This window comes from Podarcis filfolensis (assembly GCF_964270895.1).
Source record: "Podarcis filfolensis genome assembly, chromosome: 7".
Classification (NCBI taxonomy): domain Eukaryota; kingdom Metazoa; phylum Chordata; class Lepidosauria; order Squamata; family Lacertidae; genus Podarcis; species Podarcis filfolensis.
The window spans coordinates 27627524-27647611 of record NC_139603.1 but is presented as its reverse complement, the minus strand read 5'-3'; the positions used below and the strand labels follow the sequence as shown (position 1 = coordinate 27647611).

General features: G+C 40.0%; 1 protein-coding gene across 2 annotated transcripts in view; it reads right to left on the bottom strand.

The window, feature by feature from the left end:
* CDYL (chromodomain Y like) overlaps window positions 1–20088 on the bottom strand; it is a 90081-nt gene that overhangs the window by 22041 nt on the left and 47952 nt on the right. Inside the window, exon 3 of one of the 2 annotated variants that reach the window (XM_083623912.1) lies at window positions 3669–3713. The exons of the other annotated variant lie outside the window; for it this stretch is intronic. Coding sequence (XP_083480038.1) covers window positions 3669–3713 — 45 coding nt within the window. The remainder of the gene's footprint in view (window positions 1–3668; window positions 3714–20088) is intronic. 2 annotated transcript variants of the gene reach the window in all.

The following is a 20088-nucleotide window of genomic DNA, read 5'->3' as shown; positions in this document are numbered from 1 at the left end:
GCCATTTCTGCTAAAGCTCACAGCCAGTGAAGAGCGAGCTTAACCACGAACTTGGATTCAGATAATACACTGACTAAATCAAACTTTGGCTTAGCTCAGGGCAGTACAGGAGTAAAAAAAAGACCAGGAGCGTGCATGTTTGCAGGGGCCTGGTACAAATGCCATGTCAAATTTCCCGTATTTCTTCTACTGTTTGCAAATCCTATCTGAAAACATTAATAGTGGGAATTCCTGTTAAGTTTCCCCCCTTCATGCATCATTCCATTTGAGAAATAAAAACAAACTCCATCCCAAGAGTAGTAGTTGACCAACATTTGCTACCTTTTTCTCCTACAGGAAGATACTCAGGAAGAAGTGCAAGAAAATCTGCATTGTATAGTTTGTACAAATGCCTAAAAAATAAGACTTCACCCGCTCACTACCATGTTCTCAACAAATATTTAAGAGTATGAAGATGAAGGTGTTAATCCACATTAAACAGGTATTAAAAAAAAATACCATTCAGGTGTTGCTATTGTGCAACGGAGAGATCAAAGCTGTAAAAATTAATCAGGTAGGCTAGAAACGAAATTGCTGCAATCCAATTGGTCCATTTGGGGTGAAGCCTTAGATTAAAATATGTTAGATCAAGAACCTGACATTATATAACATACACACACTCAAACCATTCCCTGCCCCTAAATATATGCATGTAAGTTATAATGTAGTTAGGTTGTTCACTCATGGCTCTGCCCAAGAGACTGTGATATGCTATGAAGAGCCAATTCACTCTAGCAGCTCTGAGAAATCTGCCCCAGAGTCAATATTTTTCCTGTGTTTTTGGACAACAGAAAAGGTTTCTTGTAACAGGACTAATAGACTTGTGTGTCTATCAGTCCAAAGTGGTTTTGCTGCTTGGAAAATGACACCATGTGAACTAACCTCTTCCTCAACTAAATTCACCGGAAAGCTGGAATAGTTTGGATGCTTTTGCCGTTTCATCTGAACTAGGAATTGTGGTTTAATACTAACTACGGTTAGTTTCAAAACATGCCAGCTTCAAACTGTGATTTATGAAGCTGGCTTGTTTAAACTAACCACAGTAAGTATTAATCACAGTTACTGGTTTGGACAAAACAATGAATTGTGATTAACTAAAAGCAAATTCTTTTGAACGCCTCCACCCTGCTGTATATGTGTGTTTGTGTGGCGGGAAACATACAAACGTGGAAGGAGGCTGTTTGTTCTTATAGTACAAAACTATGGATTAGCATTATGTCAGAACATGGCCACAAGGCACAAACAAGGAATGTAACTTGCACACAATCTATTTCAGTATGACAGCCATATCACCATCAGTCAGTGATTAGCCTACTACCTGGTCTGCTTGCCCTCTTCTATCATTCTCAAAAAAAACTTCGCCTCCTACAACAACAGGCGGCCGAGACAAGCAATCACCACAGTAGTGTTCTATTTTCCAACTTGGTAGCATAAATGTGCTTGTTTTTAAGGTTCCCTCCTTAAGGGCAGAAAGTGACCCAGAGAACCACAAGCAGAAGGAAAATAGTGCTGTTCTGCAAATAAACGAGCTGTATAAAAAGGAGGGCCTAGAAGTCTGATTTATACTTTATTTTATTTTTTTGTGCACTGCTTAAAGACTGTTGCTGTTACGTGGTATATAAATTGTATAAAGAAATAACGAATCATGATTCTGCTACTGCTAGAGTCTGTGGAAGCAGAACAACACATTTGGATATAGTTCCACTTATCTGGTACAACACTAGCAAAATGTATAGAGCACCTTTTTATAGACAAAGGGCATTTCCCACATATTCAAGGACATCACTGGATACAGCCCTAGAAGCATGATGCTATATTATGGCAACTTTCTCTTGCAGCTAAGGTAAGTTCCACCAGTGAGTAGGTAGGTATGTGGGTGGACAGATATTTGCCACTCAGCCACTTGTCTTGAATGAGCTGCTATGTGTCAAACTGCAGCTTGGTAATTTGCCTGGAGGCAGATTTGGCAAGACCTGAACAGCTTTTAGGTGAATTGTATGATGGCTACATGTTCCATAACGTACAACCACAATTCTCTCTCTGAGTGCAGGAGCAGGTTGCTTAGGATATATGCATCCGTCAATGAAAACTTTTGGCATTTACTACTGTTTCAGAAATATGTTATTCATAAAATGAACACTTGGGTCTTAAGAAAGGAAACATGCCCCTGAAAAAAAAATCACAGGTACTTCTTGCATATGTGAAGGAAGTTCCTATTGTTTTTCAGGGTCATGTTTCCGCTCTAAAGACCCATTTTTTTAGTAGCATCTTCCTGAAAGGAGCAGAGAGAGGTGGATTATGGTTTAAGCATCTAAATAATAAGTTTGAAAAATGGCCCAGACACCTTTTAAAAAGACACCAGACACCCCTTGAAAAAAACCACATCAAGATTTTCAAGTAGACTTTCCTGCACTAATGCACACCGGGAAATTTCCATGAATGGTTCCCAACTGCAGGACTGAAGTGTAACTGATGTGGTATAATAAATGGTTTAACAGGGAAAATGTGTCATCCTTTCACCACAATGTCAGGTTTTAAGGAGCTGCTGTTCATAGTTGATTCTGCCACACTCAACATGTTAAAGATACAAAGGAGATACCACTGTGTTTGAATAGGCTCTTGATCTCCCACAATACTTTTTTTTAACACCCTGATGGCAAATTATTTGAGCACTAAGTGGAAAAATGTTATCATGACATTATTTTATAACCACATATGCACCTGAAAACATATTCAGATAGACTATCCGGACTACTCCCTAATAGCCAGTGTTTAGGGAAAAACCTGAACTGTCACATCAGCCTTGCATGGGAACATAAACTATTCACAGGCTAGAGTCTACAACAGCAAAAAACTAGAATATGGCACCTATGCGTTTGTAACAATAGAGCAGGCTTCCTCAACCTCGGCCCTCCAGATGTTTTTGGCCTACAACTCCCATGATCCCTAGCTAGCAGGACCAGTGGTCAAGGATGATGGGAATTGCAGTGTCAAAACATCTGGAGGCTCCAGGTGTTTTTAGGCTCCTGATGAATGAATGAATTTTTAAAAAATCAGTACTGAAGTCAAGAAGCTAAGATGACTGGACACTCTTAACTTCAATAGTAAAATGCAGGGATTAAGTAATGCACACATACTGGTATTGTATACATGTCTCAGTCCACTTTTAACTGAAATGGATTTTAGGTGTGGTATGTATGATGCAGATATTATGAATGAGTTAGGTGAAACACACAAATAAAAAGAAGAAATAATGTGCTTCCTGATACATGCCATGGACCCACCTGTATACAGGAGATTTCAACTACTGAACAAAAACAGAATAAATAAATTAGGAACAGAACAATACACTAGAGCAGCTGCAATGTCATGTGGACATCAATTTTAATTACTACTGGAGGAGTACTGTACAATTTGTGATAACTCTGGATGTGAAAAACATATTGCACATAACAATCTCAAACAAACACTGGTAATTCCTGTCAGAAAAAATATATATGCCAGGCTAGATTTACATGGCAATTAAAATATTTTCTTCAAAAAGTCAGGAGCAGGTTCAAAACAACTCCAAGTGTTTAAACAGGTCAATAGGACACAAGGGGAGGGGGGAAAGAATACGCTATACTTACAAGAAAATAGGAAGTAAAGAACACTGGGAAGAATACAGGGAGATGCTAAAACAGATAAAGAAGGGTATTAGAAATGCAAAGCAAATCCTCTGAAATATACATTGCTACAGATGCTTAAAAAAAACAATATTTCCAGTGATATTAAGAGGAGGGGGAATTAAGGTACAAAAACATGAGGAAGAAATGGAGTATCATTTTGCAGAACAGGATAAAAACTGGAATGCTATAGCAAATGAGCTCCCCCAATACATTGACCATTACACACCAATTACTGTTCTCCTATATGGGTATCATTTCCCTAGAGCAGTGTTAGAAACTCAGATATATAAGCTAGGCACCAAATGGCTCCTTAAACCAGGGTTAGTGTCGCCAAAACGGAATGCCTTTTTGGGGGCCATTTGGCTCGAAAGTCTTTTTTTCTAATACGACTTTTTGGTTCCCATTTTTTTTTCTGATTGGAATTAATTCTACAGGGTGTGTTGCTAGAATGAGAAAACAGCCAAGATCCAAGGATCCTGAGGCATGCACCTCCAGATGGTGGAGATGTCAGGTGATATCCTGGCGCCTGGGCACCTTCACTTGGTTGCAAACAGTGCTTTTTTTCTGGGGCGTATGCGGGGGTATGCATACCCCTAAACATTTCATGAATCTAAGTTTGGCCTCACTGAGGGGCAGTACTTCAATATCAGTAGGAAAATGAGAGTAGCCCAAACATTTTTTTAAAAGAAAAAAAGCACTGGTTGCAAGTGATTGATAGTCAGGTGCAAAATGCTCCTGGCGAATTTCGAACGATGCCCTAGAGGAAAGACTATGTTCACCAGCACCCATGATGAATGCATGTATAAAATGGGAAGCTCCAGCTGTCTTACAAAGTCATAATGTGTGAAGCAGTTCTTATCTGAGCCTCCAACAGCTCTGTCACCATAAATTCCAGTGGGAATGAGGGCAGACTGGGTAAGAATATGGAGATGCAGGTGGACCCCCTCTCTCCCTGCAATGGTGCCATGCACTGCCTGCATGTATGTACACCTGTGCACTCACACTGCTGTTGAGGCAGAGGAAATAACAGCACCTTCTTGTGGCATATGAGACACCTCCACATATGCCTGGGTTTGGCTAGCTCATGCCTTTAATTGCCCTTGAGGACTGCTATTACTGTAAAAAGAACAAGCCGCAACAAAACCCATTGATCAAGACAAAAAGTACTGCAATCTTATATCTTCCATATAAAATCATGACAACACATTTCAAGTTAAGTCAGAAAGATATTCATGCTCTTTGATCCAAGAATGGTGAGTGAGAGACAAGAAACATCAAAATACACACCCCAGCATGTTTTTTTATGCCTCATTCTTAGGGTGTGTTTTCTGAAAACTTGGGCTGAACCAATTTTTTTAAAAAAATGGTTCAAAACTGAGCAGCCACACTCTTCTACAGATCCCCCCCCAACTTAGCCATGGCTAAAATTTGTCTCTGCATTTTATTTTTTATTGAGGCGCAAGTCCAGCTGAGTTCAATGCGGCTTACACCGAAGAAAGTGAGCACAATATTGCAGCAAAAGGGCTGAAGTTTGAGACAAAGAGATCTTAGCAGCAAATTGTACATTCTCTTTTCTCAGGGTATTATGCATAATGATAAACAGCTTGGTCTCACTGATGCCACTTTCAGCAAAAGAATGCTTAATAGCACACTGGTGAGGTGAGGCTTGAGGATGCATTATTACAAGCTAAAACTTTGGGTGGAAAGACAGGCGAGACCACTATTTTGCTTTCTCCTCTTTTGTTCATTTCGCAACTAAAGAATAAAGGATTGTCTAGATCCTAGAAAGACAGTTGCTATTTACTAGCATAACACAGAGAAATACAACACAGAACGAAAAGTATTGTAACAATCTCACGTGGATTTAGACGGAAACGTATTACAAAGGAACCTCGAAATACTACTTCAGACAGTAACTGAAGAAGACAAATGGAGTAGGAGTGAGCACTGATTTACCAACCTCTTGCAAAGGAAGCTGTTAATCTGTGCACAACTCCTACACAGGATCCTCCCCCCTCTTGTATATTTTCAGCTATCATCAACCCCCAGCTGATTTTCCCTGCTGTGAGGGAAAAGATATAGGTACCCCTCCAAGATAAAAGCACTTGGGTATGGAGAGAAGAGGAAGGGAAAAGCAATTTTTGAACAGAAAAGCTGATGGAAAGGGAAGAAGCCCCTCCTCGGTGTTCATCTTCCACGGTTGCATTTAATAAAAGGGGGGAGAATGGTTAGAATCTATACCCAGTTGAGCATCCATGGTGTTTTGGCCCTAAGTAACACCACCCAATTCATTTTGGGGTATCACACACCCAGTCAATTTTCTTATATTAACCCTCATTTTCGCCAACTTGCTTAATTAAAGGGATGGTTTCTGAAAAAAATATGAAACCTGCTGGCTGCTTGTTTAAACCTCCATCTGTGATCACTTCTAATATATATTTGCTTTAACTTACTGTTGAAGCAGATTTTTACAAGGAACCTTGGGAAGGACATGTGCACGGAAAACTTTATTCTAGAGGGAAGAATACATTTTCATTACATTGTTTAAAAAGCAGTAATTGAAAAATGTATTCTGTAACTTTACTATTCCATAACTATAACTTTCATCTTTGGCATTGCCCCATTCTGTGTCTCAACATTCTGAAAAGCGTATTTTCTGACTTCTAACCTACCCTGTTAAATCTTCTTTAACAATAGCCAGCAGTCAATTTTTTACAGATGTTTATTCATATATTTACCCCTGAGTTTGGATGTAGGGAGCCCAGATCTTACAGCATGGTCATGTCAAGAGGGGCTTTCCCCCCACAGCAGTGCAGCACCAGAGTCCAAGGCATCTCTCCCAGCCTGCCTTCAGCCAACCGGCCCAAAATGGATCTCTCTCTTCTGCTTCTCTTTCTTCCCAGCACACCTTGCTAAAGACATTCTTTTCTGTCACCTCATATGCACACCCCATCACCTTGGGAGCCTCTGTCTGCCTAGGCCCAATATTCCTCTTAGATGGGCCATCAACACCTTTTGTCATGTTAACACCTCTATCCCAGATGAAGCTCATGCTTGGAAAGGAAGCTTAGCCTGTATTTTCCAACTGGCCTGCAATCTTCCCTTCAATAATCAAAATCCTACCATTTATTAATTTCTAGGGTTAAGGGAGTTCCCCACCCCCCAAAAAACCTTATAACAACACACTCAGTTTTCGCCTTGCTGGACTTCATACATACTCTGTAAAGAAGATCTCTTGATTTACTCATCAAAACCCTCAATTCCAGAGCCCAGGAAACCTTATTATGCATGCTCACTGTGAGCAGAATTATGTAAGTGGAACAGCATTAGCATAATTCAATCCAATTTATTTGATGCAGTGGAAGAGGAAGTCATCTTGAATGGCTAGGTAAGTACAGCATCATATAGATTTCCCATGTTATCTGAGATACGTGTTGAAATGTATTCCCCACAATAATGCCTATTTTTATAGAGATAATGGGAATAAATAAATAACAAATAGGCCATGGGGCAGCCAATATGGTGCTCTGCAGATGTTGTTAGCCTTCAACTCCTAATGGGCCCAGCCAGCATAGTCAATGGTCCCACGAGATGCGAGTTGTAGCCCAACATTATCTGCAGAGAACCATGTTGAATACTCCTGTACTGTAATGACATTCCATCATCTATTTCCCAATTTCCAACCCCTGCTTCAAATTACTGGCTATCAAATAAAATGCACATGACACAAAGTTGTTTGCTTCCATAAATACATGTTACAGAGGGAAGAGGGAGAACATGACACATGGTTATCATTTTCAGATTCGGCACCATGTTAATTGCCATATCTAGTTCCAACCTATGTATCAATACACTAAAGACCTAATACGACTAACATGAACATTTTCAAGATTATCAGATGAAATTGCTTGCCAAGCAATAAAACCAAACAAAGGCTCAAGGAGAAGAGAACTGACACAGACTGATTAAATCAGTTTTGTTTCATTTCTCCGTGGAGGATACTGGAAAGATACCCGTCACAATTGCTTAGTATATAAGAAGTCAGAACAATATTCTCAAATCCATACTGCAATTGAAGGGGTTTTATGGCAAATGGAAAAAAGTTGTAGAAGTTGCAAGACCAACTGATATTCAGCAGGTTTTCTGGAAACTATATTGCTGCTATGAAGGTAAAAAGAAATACTACAATAAAAGCCATTACTGAAAGTGTAATCAACACATTCCTGGAAGCATATTTTGAGAAAAAGACTTTGAAGTCAAAACGTCCAGTTTGGGAACCAAGATAAAGGTGCAAACTAGGACACATTATTAATCTTAAATATAGCTGATTAGAAAATCAATATAAAGCCATTTAGTTTGTGACATTCTCATCATCTCTCAATAATAATTTGAATCTCGGCTCACTGTATTAGTTGTGGAGCAGGGACTGAAATGCCTTCCATGTTAAAAAAAAAAGGGGGAGAAGCTAAAATTCTAAAGGGTTTCAGTAGAAAACCCAGGAGACCTGCAATTAAATGTGTTGATGGGGAAAAGGTATTATAAGGTATTTTACCACCTCACGGTGCAAACAGCAGCTGTGGGAGGTTTCTGATCATGAAAATGGTACCTCAAGTGAGGGCTGCACACCCCTGCTGAAATGAATTAGTAACCCCTTGCATAAACATTTCAATTAACACATCAAATACAGAAATAATGAATATCCATCACAATATCCTGCATAGGATAAAGTTTTAGTTCCCAGATCCTCCCACTTTTGTTGAAGTTTTAACAGTTCTGGCCTTTGCCATCTAAGGCTAAAACCAGAAAAATCTGATGAGTTTTATGGTCAGTTTATCAGTTCAAGAAAAAGCCTCTGTCTTACAACTCCCATGATTTCTCCTGAGATAGGTATGAACAACCGCAAGGACTCACTTCTAAGGAGACGTGATTGGGGTTGCAGCTTTAGTCAAACATGCGGATTAAATTTGCATATATTTTATATGGGTAAAAACAATAATCTCGAAGCAAGAATAACTTTTTTTTTGTTTATCTATTATGCCCACACTTGCTATTTCAGCTATTGTCATAGAAGAGGCATTTCCTCCCACGTGGGAGAAAAAGTTTACTGCCTCTTTTAAGATGGGGCTTGCACTTTGGGGTTTAATATGTATTTCTATTAAAAGTATTTTTTTTAATAAAAAAATCTGCTGCCCAATTAACTGAAACTTTTTTAGTTGCACAAATGTGTCCCCCCCCCAAATGAATAAAACCAACCCACTTAAACACTTAGTCCTGCTTGGCAGTTCTGGACGCAAAACCCACCTTGTACACTAAGCCCTAATGAAGCCAATTTGTCCGTTGCGGATGGAGGCAGTACTAAAAACTGATATATAAAAACACAACTTGGGATGTTGCAGGTGAAAAACGCTTTCCCGCAAAAAGAAGAAGACAATCTCGAATCTTTTCAGCACTTTAAACTTCAGCAACTACTGAAAAAAGACATGACAAGAAACACCTTTCAAATGCTATTCTAAAATGGGAAGTGATTTCCACAAGAGGGGCAAGCAGCTGTAGAGAGCCTTTCTGCCGCTTGCGACTTCTAAGTCTTCAGAGAAGCGACAAAAGATGGATTTCTAGATTGTGTATGCCAGCTCCTCCTTTTCTTGGAAGTCGCAGGGCTCTCGATGAGGGAGCTGCTCCTAGCTGTGAGAAGCAGCAGTTCCTGGCAGAGGAGCAGCGAGGATGAGGGCCATTAAATAGCGCTGCTAGGTAACTCCCATCTAGTTGCAGCTGACCTGAGATCACAAGAGAAAAAGCCATTCTGCTCTGTGGGGAAGGAAAAGGCTAGAAGGAACGAAGGAAAGATGGGGCTAGGAGAATGGAAAATAAAATAATATTCAGAACAAAACTTGCTGGAATTCTCTTCAGATGATAACACTTTTTTCATTTAAAAGCCACTTAAAATAGACACGTGTGTGTGCATGCTCTGATGGCCACTGGCTTGTCTCAGGATGCTCCACCAGATGCAGAATATCCACCAGAAAGTAAGATTTAAAGCCTGAAACATCAGTACTATAATATCTGCACTGGCTTCCCAGTACTTTCCGAGCACAATTCAACACCACCTTAGTTTTGGCCAATAAAGCCACCAACAGCGTGGCCTCTACATAGGTAAGAGACAGCATCCTCAAGATGTTATATTTTGTTTTGTGGTGATTTTTAAGATCAACCAACAGGAAACTTGTTGGCTCTACTATATTCAAATCCATACTGAAAGGTTCTCAGTGGATGCCCCAGGACTGTTTCAGTTCTGAAGAATCAAACTCCAAATAACTCTATGATAAAATTCCTTCTGGAAGCACTGTAACACTTCCCTGTTTGCGTTAAAATTCTAACAACCGGGCCAAGAACTGGAATAATTTTAATTGATGGTTCGTTTCTCACGCATACACTCCCCTGAAACTTTTTGACACCTGCCGTGAGTTCTTAGGAAGGGCCAGGAAATCAATTTAAATAAACAAAATAACTTATGATTATTATATTGCCAAAATCCTTGAGCTAACATCAGTACAATTCTCAGGCCGGGGGAGAAACTGCAATCCTTAATATAGGGTAATTATTTATGTTCCTTTCCTAACTAACTAGGGAATGAAGAGAATTTGCAGACTGCGTGAAAGTAAGAATAAGGAGGCAATGAGCTGCTCTGTGTCTGCTTTGTAATAATATGTTTTCCTGACCTCCCCCTCTTTTATTGTTTGGTTTAAGGATTAACTTTGTTTTGCTTAAAGATTACAAGGCTCTAATTTTGAAGAGTAAAAAGCATGCAAGACAGAATAATACAATTCAAAATAACAAAAAATTTAAAAATTTAAAAATCCCAGAAAGCCTAAAACGACGTTAGCTGAAATCTGCTGTCACTTCCATCTATTTTGCTTCTCCAGTTCAGATATTTAATATGCAGTCACGGGGTGCCAACTGGCACACTTCCTTCCTTTTCCTTTGCTTCTCTCTCCCTTTCTACATTACTTCCTTATCTTGCCTGTTGGACTGAACTTTCCTCTTTGCCATCCCCACCTCATTATTTTATGTGCCTTTTCTTCCTTCCTTCCTCCCATTTCTATCTGTGTCCTTCATACTTTGCATACTGCACAATTCTCCTGATCCTTCCAAGGGTGCACAAAGATCAGAAATGCACTCACACTGCCTAAAAGGTGGGATAGCTCCCTTCTCAGGTGCAAGAATCTCTAAACCTTTAGGGACTGGAAAATCTGTAGCAGAAAGTTACATACTATTAATCCACATCAATGCATTTTAGACTTGCTTGGACACTTCATGCCGAAAGATAACTTTTAAATAATATATAAAAATGATGCTTCTCAGATAGCAGCTTTTAATGTTACCTGTCTGTTCCAGAATACCCAACTGTGGCTTATTCCCCCACTCTGCCACAGTTTGATTGTTGCATGTTCGTTTCAGAACAACCATCTCAGGATTATTATTTTTTTTCAGGTTTTTTTAAAAAAAAAATAATTAGATTTTCCACAATAATAACAAAAACCACAAAGCCGAATAACACACAAAAACAGAAAAAGAAAAAAGGAAAATACATCAATGAACAAAAGGGAAAAAAGGAACAATAAACAGATAAACTATAACAACAAACTTAATTCTTTACAAATCCAACCTTTTAAACATCTTAGTTGACTTCCTCTAGTCCCTCCCTTCTGAGTTTTCTTGTAGTTTAAAGTAACAGCTGTCCAATATCATTACTGAACTAAAAAAAATTCCGATTATAGTCCATCTTATTCACGTTTCTTAATATTCTAAATCCCATTTATTTAATTATAACTTAGTTTAATCCTAGGCCTATTTGTTTCTTTCAAGTAATTTCTAATCTTTTATATTACAATGTTTTTTTCCAGTTTTAAGGTATAATCTACTTTCGACAGCTCTGAATTCTCATTCCCCTTTCTCAACAGAATAGACTTATTTTCTTCTTCTTAATTGTTTAAACCAATTCATGAACCAAGAACCTGTACATTGACCACTAATAACGAAACGTATGTTGCAGATATTTTCCCACATTTATTATGTTATTTTTGTGATATACAAATGACATGAGAAAACTTGGTATACTTGTTTGTATAACATTATTATTGCTTATAAAACCCAATAAAAAATAACAACAAGAAAAAACAGGTTATGACCTTTTTAAAGGGGGGAGCACCCAGCCTATACTTGCCGAACTTTTTTAAGGGCAAATTGCCCCCTAAAAAAGCTTCTCTTCTTACACCGCCACACACTGCTGTGCCACACTAATCACCATGCCTCCTCTGCTGTGCAACACAAAACTTTGTGCTGACCGCAGCCCAGAGTAACATGCCACAATGCTACAGAGGTGCCAGAACTCACCAAAGAGGTGCCAAAACTCAGTTCCAGCTGAAAAAAAGCCCTGCTTAAGACGACTAATCTAAGAGAGGTGAGAAGCAGAAGCAGATATTGCAGGCCTGAGCAAAGCTGAAGGTCTCCAAGTGCTTACAATTACAGCTGGGACCATGTGCAGATGTATACCCAAGACCTAGTTGAAAATTCCTTTAAAAAAACCAAACCCAAATTGAAGGAAATAATCCAGCACACAAGCCCCAATGGCCACATGCTGTCAAACAGGTGGTGGGTACCTTCAAATGACGGTGCCATGAAACAAGCTTGGAATATTGAACACAGCGAACAAGGAATATAAAAGTTCTCGTCACACACAACATTCCTTTAATTGCAACCCCACCTCCCTAAACAATTGAAAGACAGTCAACGCCTCATCCTGAGAAGAAGGAAGTGGGTTCCCTCTGTAACAACTGGGTGAGGAATTTTGCTGTGTTGCACATAAAACACTGCCCACAACCAGTGTTCCACAAGGTCTGTCTTGAGCAGTAGCTAGCCATGGCACATACAGCAAACCCAGGAGGCACAAAGCCTTAGTTCTTTCACTTACTGTCCTTCTAGGTTCTCTGCAATTAGTATAGAATAAAGAGAAAGCACTGGATTTATGGCACTGGCCCCAGACAAACTAATTTAGAGCTCTTCTGCCAGTGTGGCTTTCTGTTTCATTATCATGCCTCTGTAAGCATAAACATCTCCCACTGTTCCTTCCCCCATCCTTTCCCCTCAGCTCCAGAAGATGCAAAATATATTGCTCATGGTCCAAAGGGCAACAAGCCGAGAATCACAGTTGCCAGAAGATAAGAGAGGCAGCCAATTCATTAAAAACAAATGAACGGAAAAGGCACAATACACAGTTCAGAATGTGCTCAAACACACCACTACAGAGGGCTTATTGCAGAGTCAAGGTTGTGAAAAATATAAATAACCAGTTCCTGGCACATGGGTTGCAGGATGCAACTATCTTTTCTTCCCACCATGTGCTCCTTAGAGTGGGAAATCGCTAACTCTGAGTTTTTACTTCTACTTCTTAAGTCCTAATCCCAACCAGTAGCCATTTCTCAATGGCTCCCAACACTTGATTTCCAAGCAGGGGTCAGTCCTAGCACCTCTCAATTAAAAATTCCCTAGAAGATTGGAGACGTGGGTGGTGCTGTGGTCTAAACCACTGAGCCTTGGGCTTGCCGATCAGAAGGCTGGCGGTTCGAATCCCCGCGAAAGGGTGAGCTCACGTTGCTCTGTCCCAGCTCCTGCCAACCTAGCAGTGCAAAAGCACATCAAAGTGCAAGTAGATAAATAGGTACCGCTCCTGCGGGAAGGGAAACGGTGTTTCCATGCGCTGCTCTGATTTCGCCAGAAGCGACTTAGACCCGGAAAAACTGTCTGCAGACAAACATCGGCTCCCTTGGCCAGTAAAGTGAGATGAGTGCTGCAACCCCAGAGTCATTCACAACTGGACTTAACTGTTAGGGGTCCTTTACCTTTTAGAAGAATGGCTGGATGTGAGGGCGATCTGGCTGCAACATCTGACACCCCATTGATCGCCAGGGTTGATTTGGCTGATTCTGGCTTGGTAGGCGGGTGTCCCCTTCCTCCCTCACCGCTCCATGTGCGTCCCTCCCAAAGCTGCGAGCTCAGTGGAAGAGGATGACCATTCCAGATAGAAGGAGTGTACCATTCTTCGGTCAAGGGTATACGATAGCTGCACTCCCCTGCTACAACCTCCAAACAAGCTCAAGATCCATTTGTAGAAGAATGGCATGCAAGGTATAAAACCAGAAAACACATTGGGAACAAAATCTCTTCTCTCACTTGCATACTTGGATCTCTTTCAAACTGATTCCGGGCTTCCCCAGACTGGTGTTTTATTGCAGATGTGCTTGACACAGCAGTGTATTAGTGGTGGGTTTATTTTGCTTTATTAGTTGTCCTGAGATGCTTCTCCAAGGCTACCACATTATTGCTGCCTAGAAGATAGCCCCCACCCCGAAAATGGAACGAAGTTACAGGATTTCAGCAAGAAATGAAGAGGTATGACCGCCCCAAAACATTTGCAGGCACAAATAATCATGAATGTGCAATAAAAAGGACATGGTTGGGGCTTTCCTAGAAATACCCAACTGGCTTCTACACTTCACAAACATTTTTTACCCAGGGTGAACATACTACAAGAAGTGGCAAGAAAACAAGAACCCTTTCAAGTGAAAATTATATTTAATGAAAACCGAAACTCTTCCTTCTTTGATTTGAGATAAGGGAAAATGTTAGATACAGAAAGACCAGTAGCAGATTTTGCTCTGTTCTCTGGAAGTCCTTGATCCCCAAACTTGGTACTGATTTTTATGACTTGCTCAGGAGTCATCATCTATTTTGAAAACATTTCCTTGTATTTCCTAAGAAATGTTTTGCTACATGCCCTTGCGCATTCTGCTATTTACCAAATAAAATTCCTATGTTGTTCTCAATCTTTCTTAAATACTTGATGGAAACTATGCTTCATGAAATTTTCATTCCATTTACAAACAAGAGACAAATAGGCAGCTGTGTCATTTCCTTGGGGGGGGGGGCCAAGCAGCAGCACCCATATTTTAATAGGAATGCCACACAATAATAAGCCAGTCTTTGAATCTCACAGTACTCTCTCTCAGGTTGAAAATTAAAAAGAAAAAAGGGTGAATAAAGATCAAGAGGGAAGCCCATCTGCAATGCATGACAGTCTTAGGTTGGAAATTCAGAAACCTCTTTGCAAACTAAGGGTTTAGGAGACCCAAGTAGTTTCACAAGAGCTATGGCTTCTCCCTTTGAAAATATTGTTATGAATGCTGGCTTAGCCATGCCTTCTGTCACACAAATTGCCTGATAGATGGCACACAGCCCTCGGGAAATATATCTTTATCAAGGCTGATTTTTTCAGGATGCGCAGCTGATATTTTCACAAGGGGAGAGGCTCTGGAAACGTAGCAGAGCTGTGGGGCTGCTCTGAGGTCAGTGTGTGAACAGCAGCTACAGCTTTTATTTTAGGAAGCGGTGCAAAGAAGGGGTGGTAGCATTTCAGCAGAAGGCACCTAAGGGCGTGCAGATTCCTTTGGGAATCTGATGTGGGGCAATGAGTTTACTTCATGCTAGGAGTGCTAGCCTCTTTGCTTCCACCTATTCTCTCTTTGTAACTAAACACAATTATTACAAAAAAAAACATTTTTAAGGATCAGATGGAGGAACCCCAAAAGGAAGCCAAACCTTGCTAAGTTCTGAATCTAGATTTTCTCAACGCCCAGGGAAGTGGGGAGGGTGTAACAACAGGATTCAGATCACTACACATTGAAAGAATATGTTTTTTTGGGGGGGTGTTTACAGGGTTGTTCGTGTGGGAGAGTTCTGTGTGCACACACTGGTCAAAAATATTGGATAGTGAGAGGCATGGCTGCTGTGTGCACCAATGGTCAGGGTTGGGCTCCACAACCATTTGCATGCATTATTTGGTGGGACTTGATATAACACAAAAGCCAGTTGTGACTTAATTTGGCACTGATCAGATCTCTTACAGGACAGAGAGTAGATGAAGCAGATAATCTGGCAGCCCTCATATTAGCAAGGCTGAGGCTTAATGTTAGATGACAGGATAGGCATACAGTTGACCGAAACCAAACTGGGTAGCGGTTGGGGAACATGTTTTCTCCAGGAAAAAAGTCTCATGGATATTCTACCACCGACTGGTAAGATTTTGGCTATGGCTATTTCTAGTTGAGCAGTGAAGTTCAAGGAATCCTAGCTGGAAAATACTTTTATTTGTAGAGCTTACTGAATGTGGGGTGGGGTGAGGAGGCAAGGACTGTTTCCTCCTTTTGGTTGTTTCCATACTTGTATCTGAAAACCTAACAAACACTTTTTTCTTTTTAAAGAATACGATACGGAAAGCAACATTTGGTATTTGCCAAAGCAACCAGAAAATTAATAAATATAGGCAGCTGAGCTTGTGTCCATTCCATTATAAGGGCAGGAGAACATTTTTTTTAATAAAATACACTTGTTCTTATAAAAGATTAAACTAACCTTGTAAAAAATAAAAATGCAGGCATGCATTTATTAATTTTTTTACGTTCTATGTTTAACTACTTTCTAAATCAGATTATTATTAGTATATATTTATTTATACCCCACCTTTTTCCTTGATTGAACTCGAGGCTAGTATTTGTTAGTTTACAGAAAGGCAGAGGTTCAGCCAGGTGTTAGACTTATCTGGGACATCCACCTTTTAACCTGAAGTCTACCGAAAACCACCAGTGGCGAGGGAAGTGTACTTTGTTCTAATGGGTGAGAGATGAGTTGCTATTCAAAACAGGCTCTGAAGCCAAGTCCTCGAAGCCTCCTTTAAAACAGTCACTCTAATTAGCACTGTTTGGTAAAGAGAAAGCTATGCTTGCTGCAGCAGCTATCTAATGCACACCAAGTTCAAGCATGGGATACTTACATTCCTTCCACCCCTGTATAAACGTAAACAGCCCATGCAGAAACTTTGCAGAACAGGCCCACAGTTGCCACAAGCCAATGTAAGAAGCTGCACAAAACTCTGAACTTCTGCATCCCAACAGGAGCGAAGTACAGGAAGGAGAGCAGCTAAGGACACAGGAGCTCTGATTCCAAAAAGGATTTGCAATTTGATATTAGTCCAAAGAGAAAAGTAACCACCAAAGTTCCTAGCCGATCCTTACAACTGATTATTATACGGCTAACAAAATAAGTTATATCACCACATTCCCCACCCCCAGCCCCGGTTATAGTAGCCACACAAAAATGTGCCATGCACGCCAAACAGAATTTTCATACAATTTCCACTCTTGGTGGTTATAGAAACCTCTTTAAAATACATAGCGAAATTAAGTTTTGCCTTATGCAACTTCCAGTTGACAAACATATACAATGGATAACATGCTTCTGGTCATAAGCAAAGCAAAGCAAATAGCTATCATATATATTTACACAAAGAAGCCAACTTAAAAATATGTATTATTTTCTGAAATTTAGTTTTCATCTTTGTCAATACGGTTTGGTGTTTAAGCATGACTTGCTACTGAGAAATGTAGCTATGCTTGTATATATTTTCAGGGAAATGTTTGAAAATTTGCACTTAAGTTTCCTGATGAGCTCAGAACCTCCCTCCCTGCTTTCTGTTCCATGTTAGCCACTTTATATCCTCATAGAGTCTGAAGGGACCTGCAAGCGTTATCTAGTCCAACCCCCTGAATCTGAAAATTCTTTTGAACGTTAGCAAGTGAAATGTGATGGAAGGCAAAATCCGTATTCTTTGCCGTATTCTCGTAATTTATTTACTGTTGCAGAATGAAACTAGCTGTGGCTATAACCAGAAGTACATAGGTAAATTTAAGAGAAGACCAGAGCTATGTTTTCCCTGCACTGTCGGTGGCAGCAATTAATTCATGCATGCCTCTCCGCTGCTGGAGAATGAACTGTGTCGAGGGCAGAATATCTCCAGTTTTGTTATCAGTAGTGCTGATAACACCAAGGTTGCAGGTTCAATCCCAATATAGGACAGCTACATATTCCTGCTAGATGACCCTTAGGGTCTCTTTCACCTCTACACTTCTATAATTGTATTACACTAAGCCAAGTTCCATACAAACAAGTTAAAAGCTCATTTCAAATGTATTTATCAGTGTACACGCCCCTTTCAAAGTAGGCTTTATTCTTCTCGGCTAGCAAATTATTTAGTTAACCTAGTAACTGCAGCTGTTGCAGTTCATGATTTCTGCTGCATTGATACAAAACATATTCCTAAACCTAAAATGAGTTTCCCCGCCATTTCCTCCCAACCAACCTTTATTACTTTCTCATATACTTGAATGCTAACAAACAGTACAGCTTCTGTGAGGGCAGTTGATCAAAAAAGTAAAATATGCTTCAGAAAGATCAATATTGTGCCAATGCAGATCTCCAGTAGCTTACAATACCATGCCATGATCATCATAAGATCATTTCTAGACGTGCGAAGGAAATAAAAAGGCCTTACAGTGCTAAAAATTCCCATCATGTTTGCTCAGCTGGCATTTATATTTCTCCACTGGAAAGAAATCATATAGAGTCAGGAGAGTTGAATTTCTATCTATTATGGCTTGACAGTGATTATTACAAGTGTCTTTTGTAACATGGGTTTTCCATTCAGTAGCATGGAGAAGTGTGCCCATTTTGTTTTAAGAGGGATTACACAGATACATTCATTTAAGCTTATCCAAGCTCCACGAGAGTCCCAAACAGATCAGTTGCTAGGGAAGCTTTGCATATGATTGTTAGTTATTACACAATTGACTGAGCTGCAGTTGTTCTCTGGTTAACTAGATGCTGAATTCTGATAAGCCTCCCATCCTTCAGCGGTTCGGCTACCAGGTCTAGGAAGCACAGTGAAATCTTCTGCATTGCCCCTGGAACTGCCTGTTTATTGAGGCTCACACTCCTACTAAGCAACCACAGGAAAGTCAACACTATTTAGCACAGCCCCCTTGAACAAATCAGCTGCAGAAATAAGTTGGACAAGGGTAAATATATAGGATGCCCTTGGGTTTGGTGGGAAATATTCTCAACTGAAATATCCTCTCAACTAGTCTTACAGCTTCTTTTCAACTTCCCCTCCTGACTGCCGCAACTTGAACAAAAAACAGCACCATCATCAACAAAGCTTTGGTGGTTTCCAAGTATATTGTGTTGAGATATGAAATTGTTTAAAATTGACATTATATGTATATCCCAAAGAGGGGGCACCATCTCTGACACTAAAAACATTTATTTTCCTAGCTTTGTTTTCTGATAGGCAACGCTTTATCACTGAAGATGGAAATTAGGAAGAATCAAACTTTCCAATCAGTGGATTTCATGACTCTGACATTGGTGATAAATCTGTAGGTGATAAATATTCCTTTGATGGGAATGATCAATGGCAAATCAGACTTAAAATGCTGACCTCTTGTGAAGCTGCCTTCAAACATTTGCTCACAGCAGAAACACCCTTTCTGTACCAGCAGTATAGAAGACCTGGCCATTCATCAAAACCAGTTTCAATGAAAGGATTTTTGGGGTGTGTATGTGGCAGGATTCCCAGTCACAGAGCACTGCATGTATACATATCATGTTCAAAGAATGTGTGCAAATCAGGAGTTGCACTACTGCCACAATTCCCTCCCTACCCTTTCACTGACCTTATTTTGAACTTCAGAACAGGGCAAGAGAGTTAAGACAATGTGAGAATGTTATTGCATTTTTTTTTTTTTAGAATGCTTTAATGGCATTTTTATCAATGTGTTTGCCTCCCTAAGTTCCTTTGGGAGGATGGGTGGGGTATAAATTGAATGAATGAGTGAATCAAAAAATAATACCACCTCATCCTACTCAAGATTAAAGGTCAACACAGCATTTTTTTTAGTTTCACTAAGGTCAAGCAACTACACAGTGGACGTACGGATTTCCCTTTCTACTTTGACTATATTGGTTATTTCAGTATAAAGAAGCATACCAAGTATATCAAGCTATGACAAGAAGTATCTGCTATTATGGAACCCATTCCATGGTGAAGTCAGGTTAAGCATAGAGCTCTTCAGATTAGAAAAGAGAGAAAAGGACTACTATATTCCCAAGTTATCTGGCTAGCTCCAATTTCATCTCTTGTCAAGATAGGAGGAAAGACACACATCCAAGGCAGTTTCTCTTTATCTTCTAAGTTTACACATATGGAACATTATAACTTCAAGAGTAAACAATTATTTGACAAGCGCTTTGCATTGGCTTGAATAAGGAAGAAGAGCATCTGCTATGCCAGTTGACAGTCGACTCTGCATTTACCTAACCCAGGCATAGGGAACCTTTGGCCCTCCAAATGTTTTGGCCTACAACTCCCATTATCCCTAGCTAACAGGACCAGTGATCAGGGGTGATGGGAATTGTAGTCCAAAACATCTGGAGG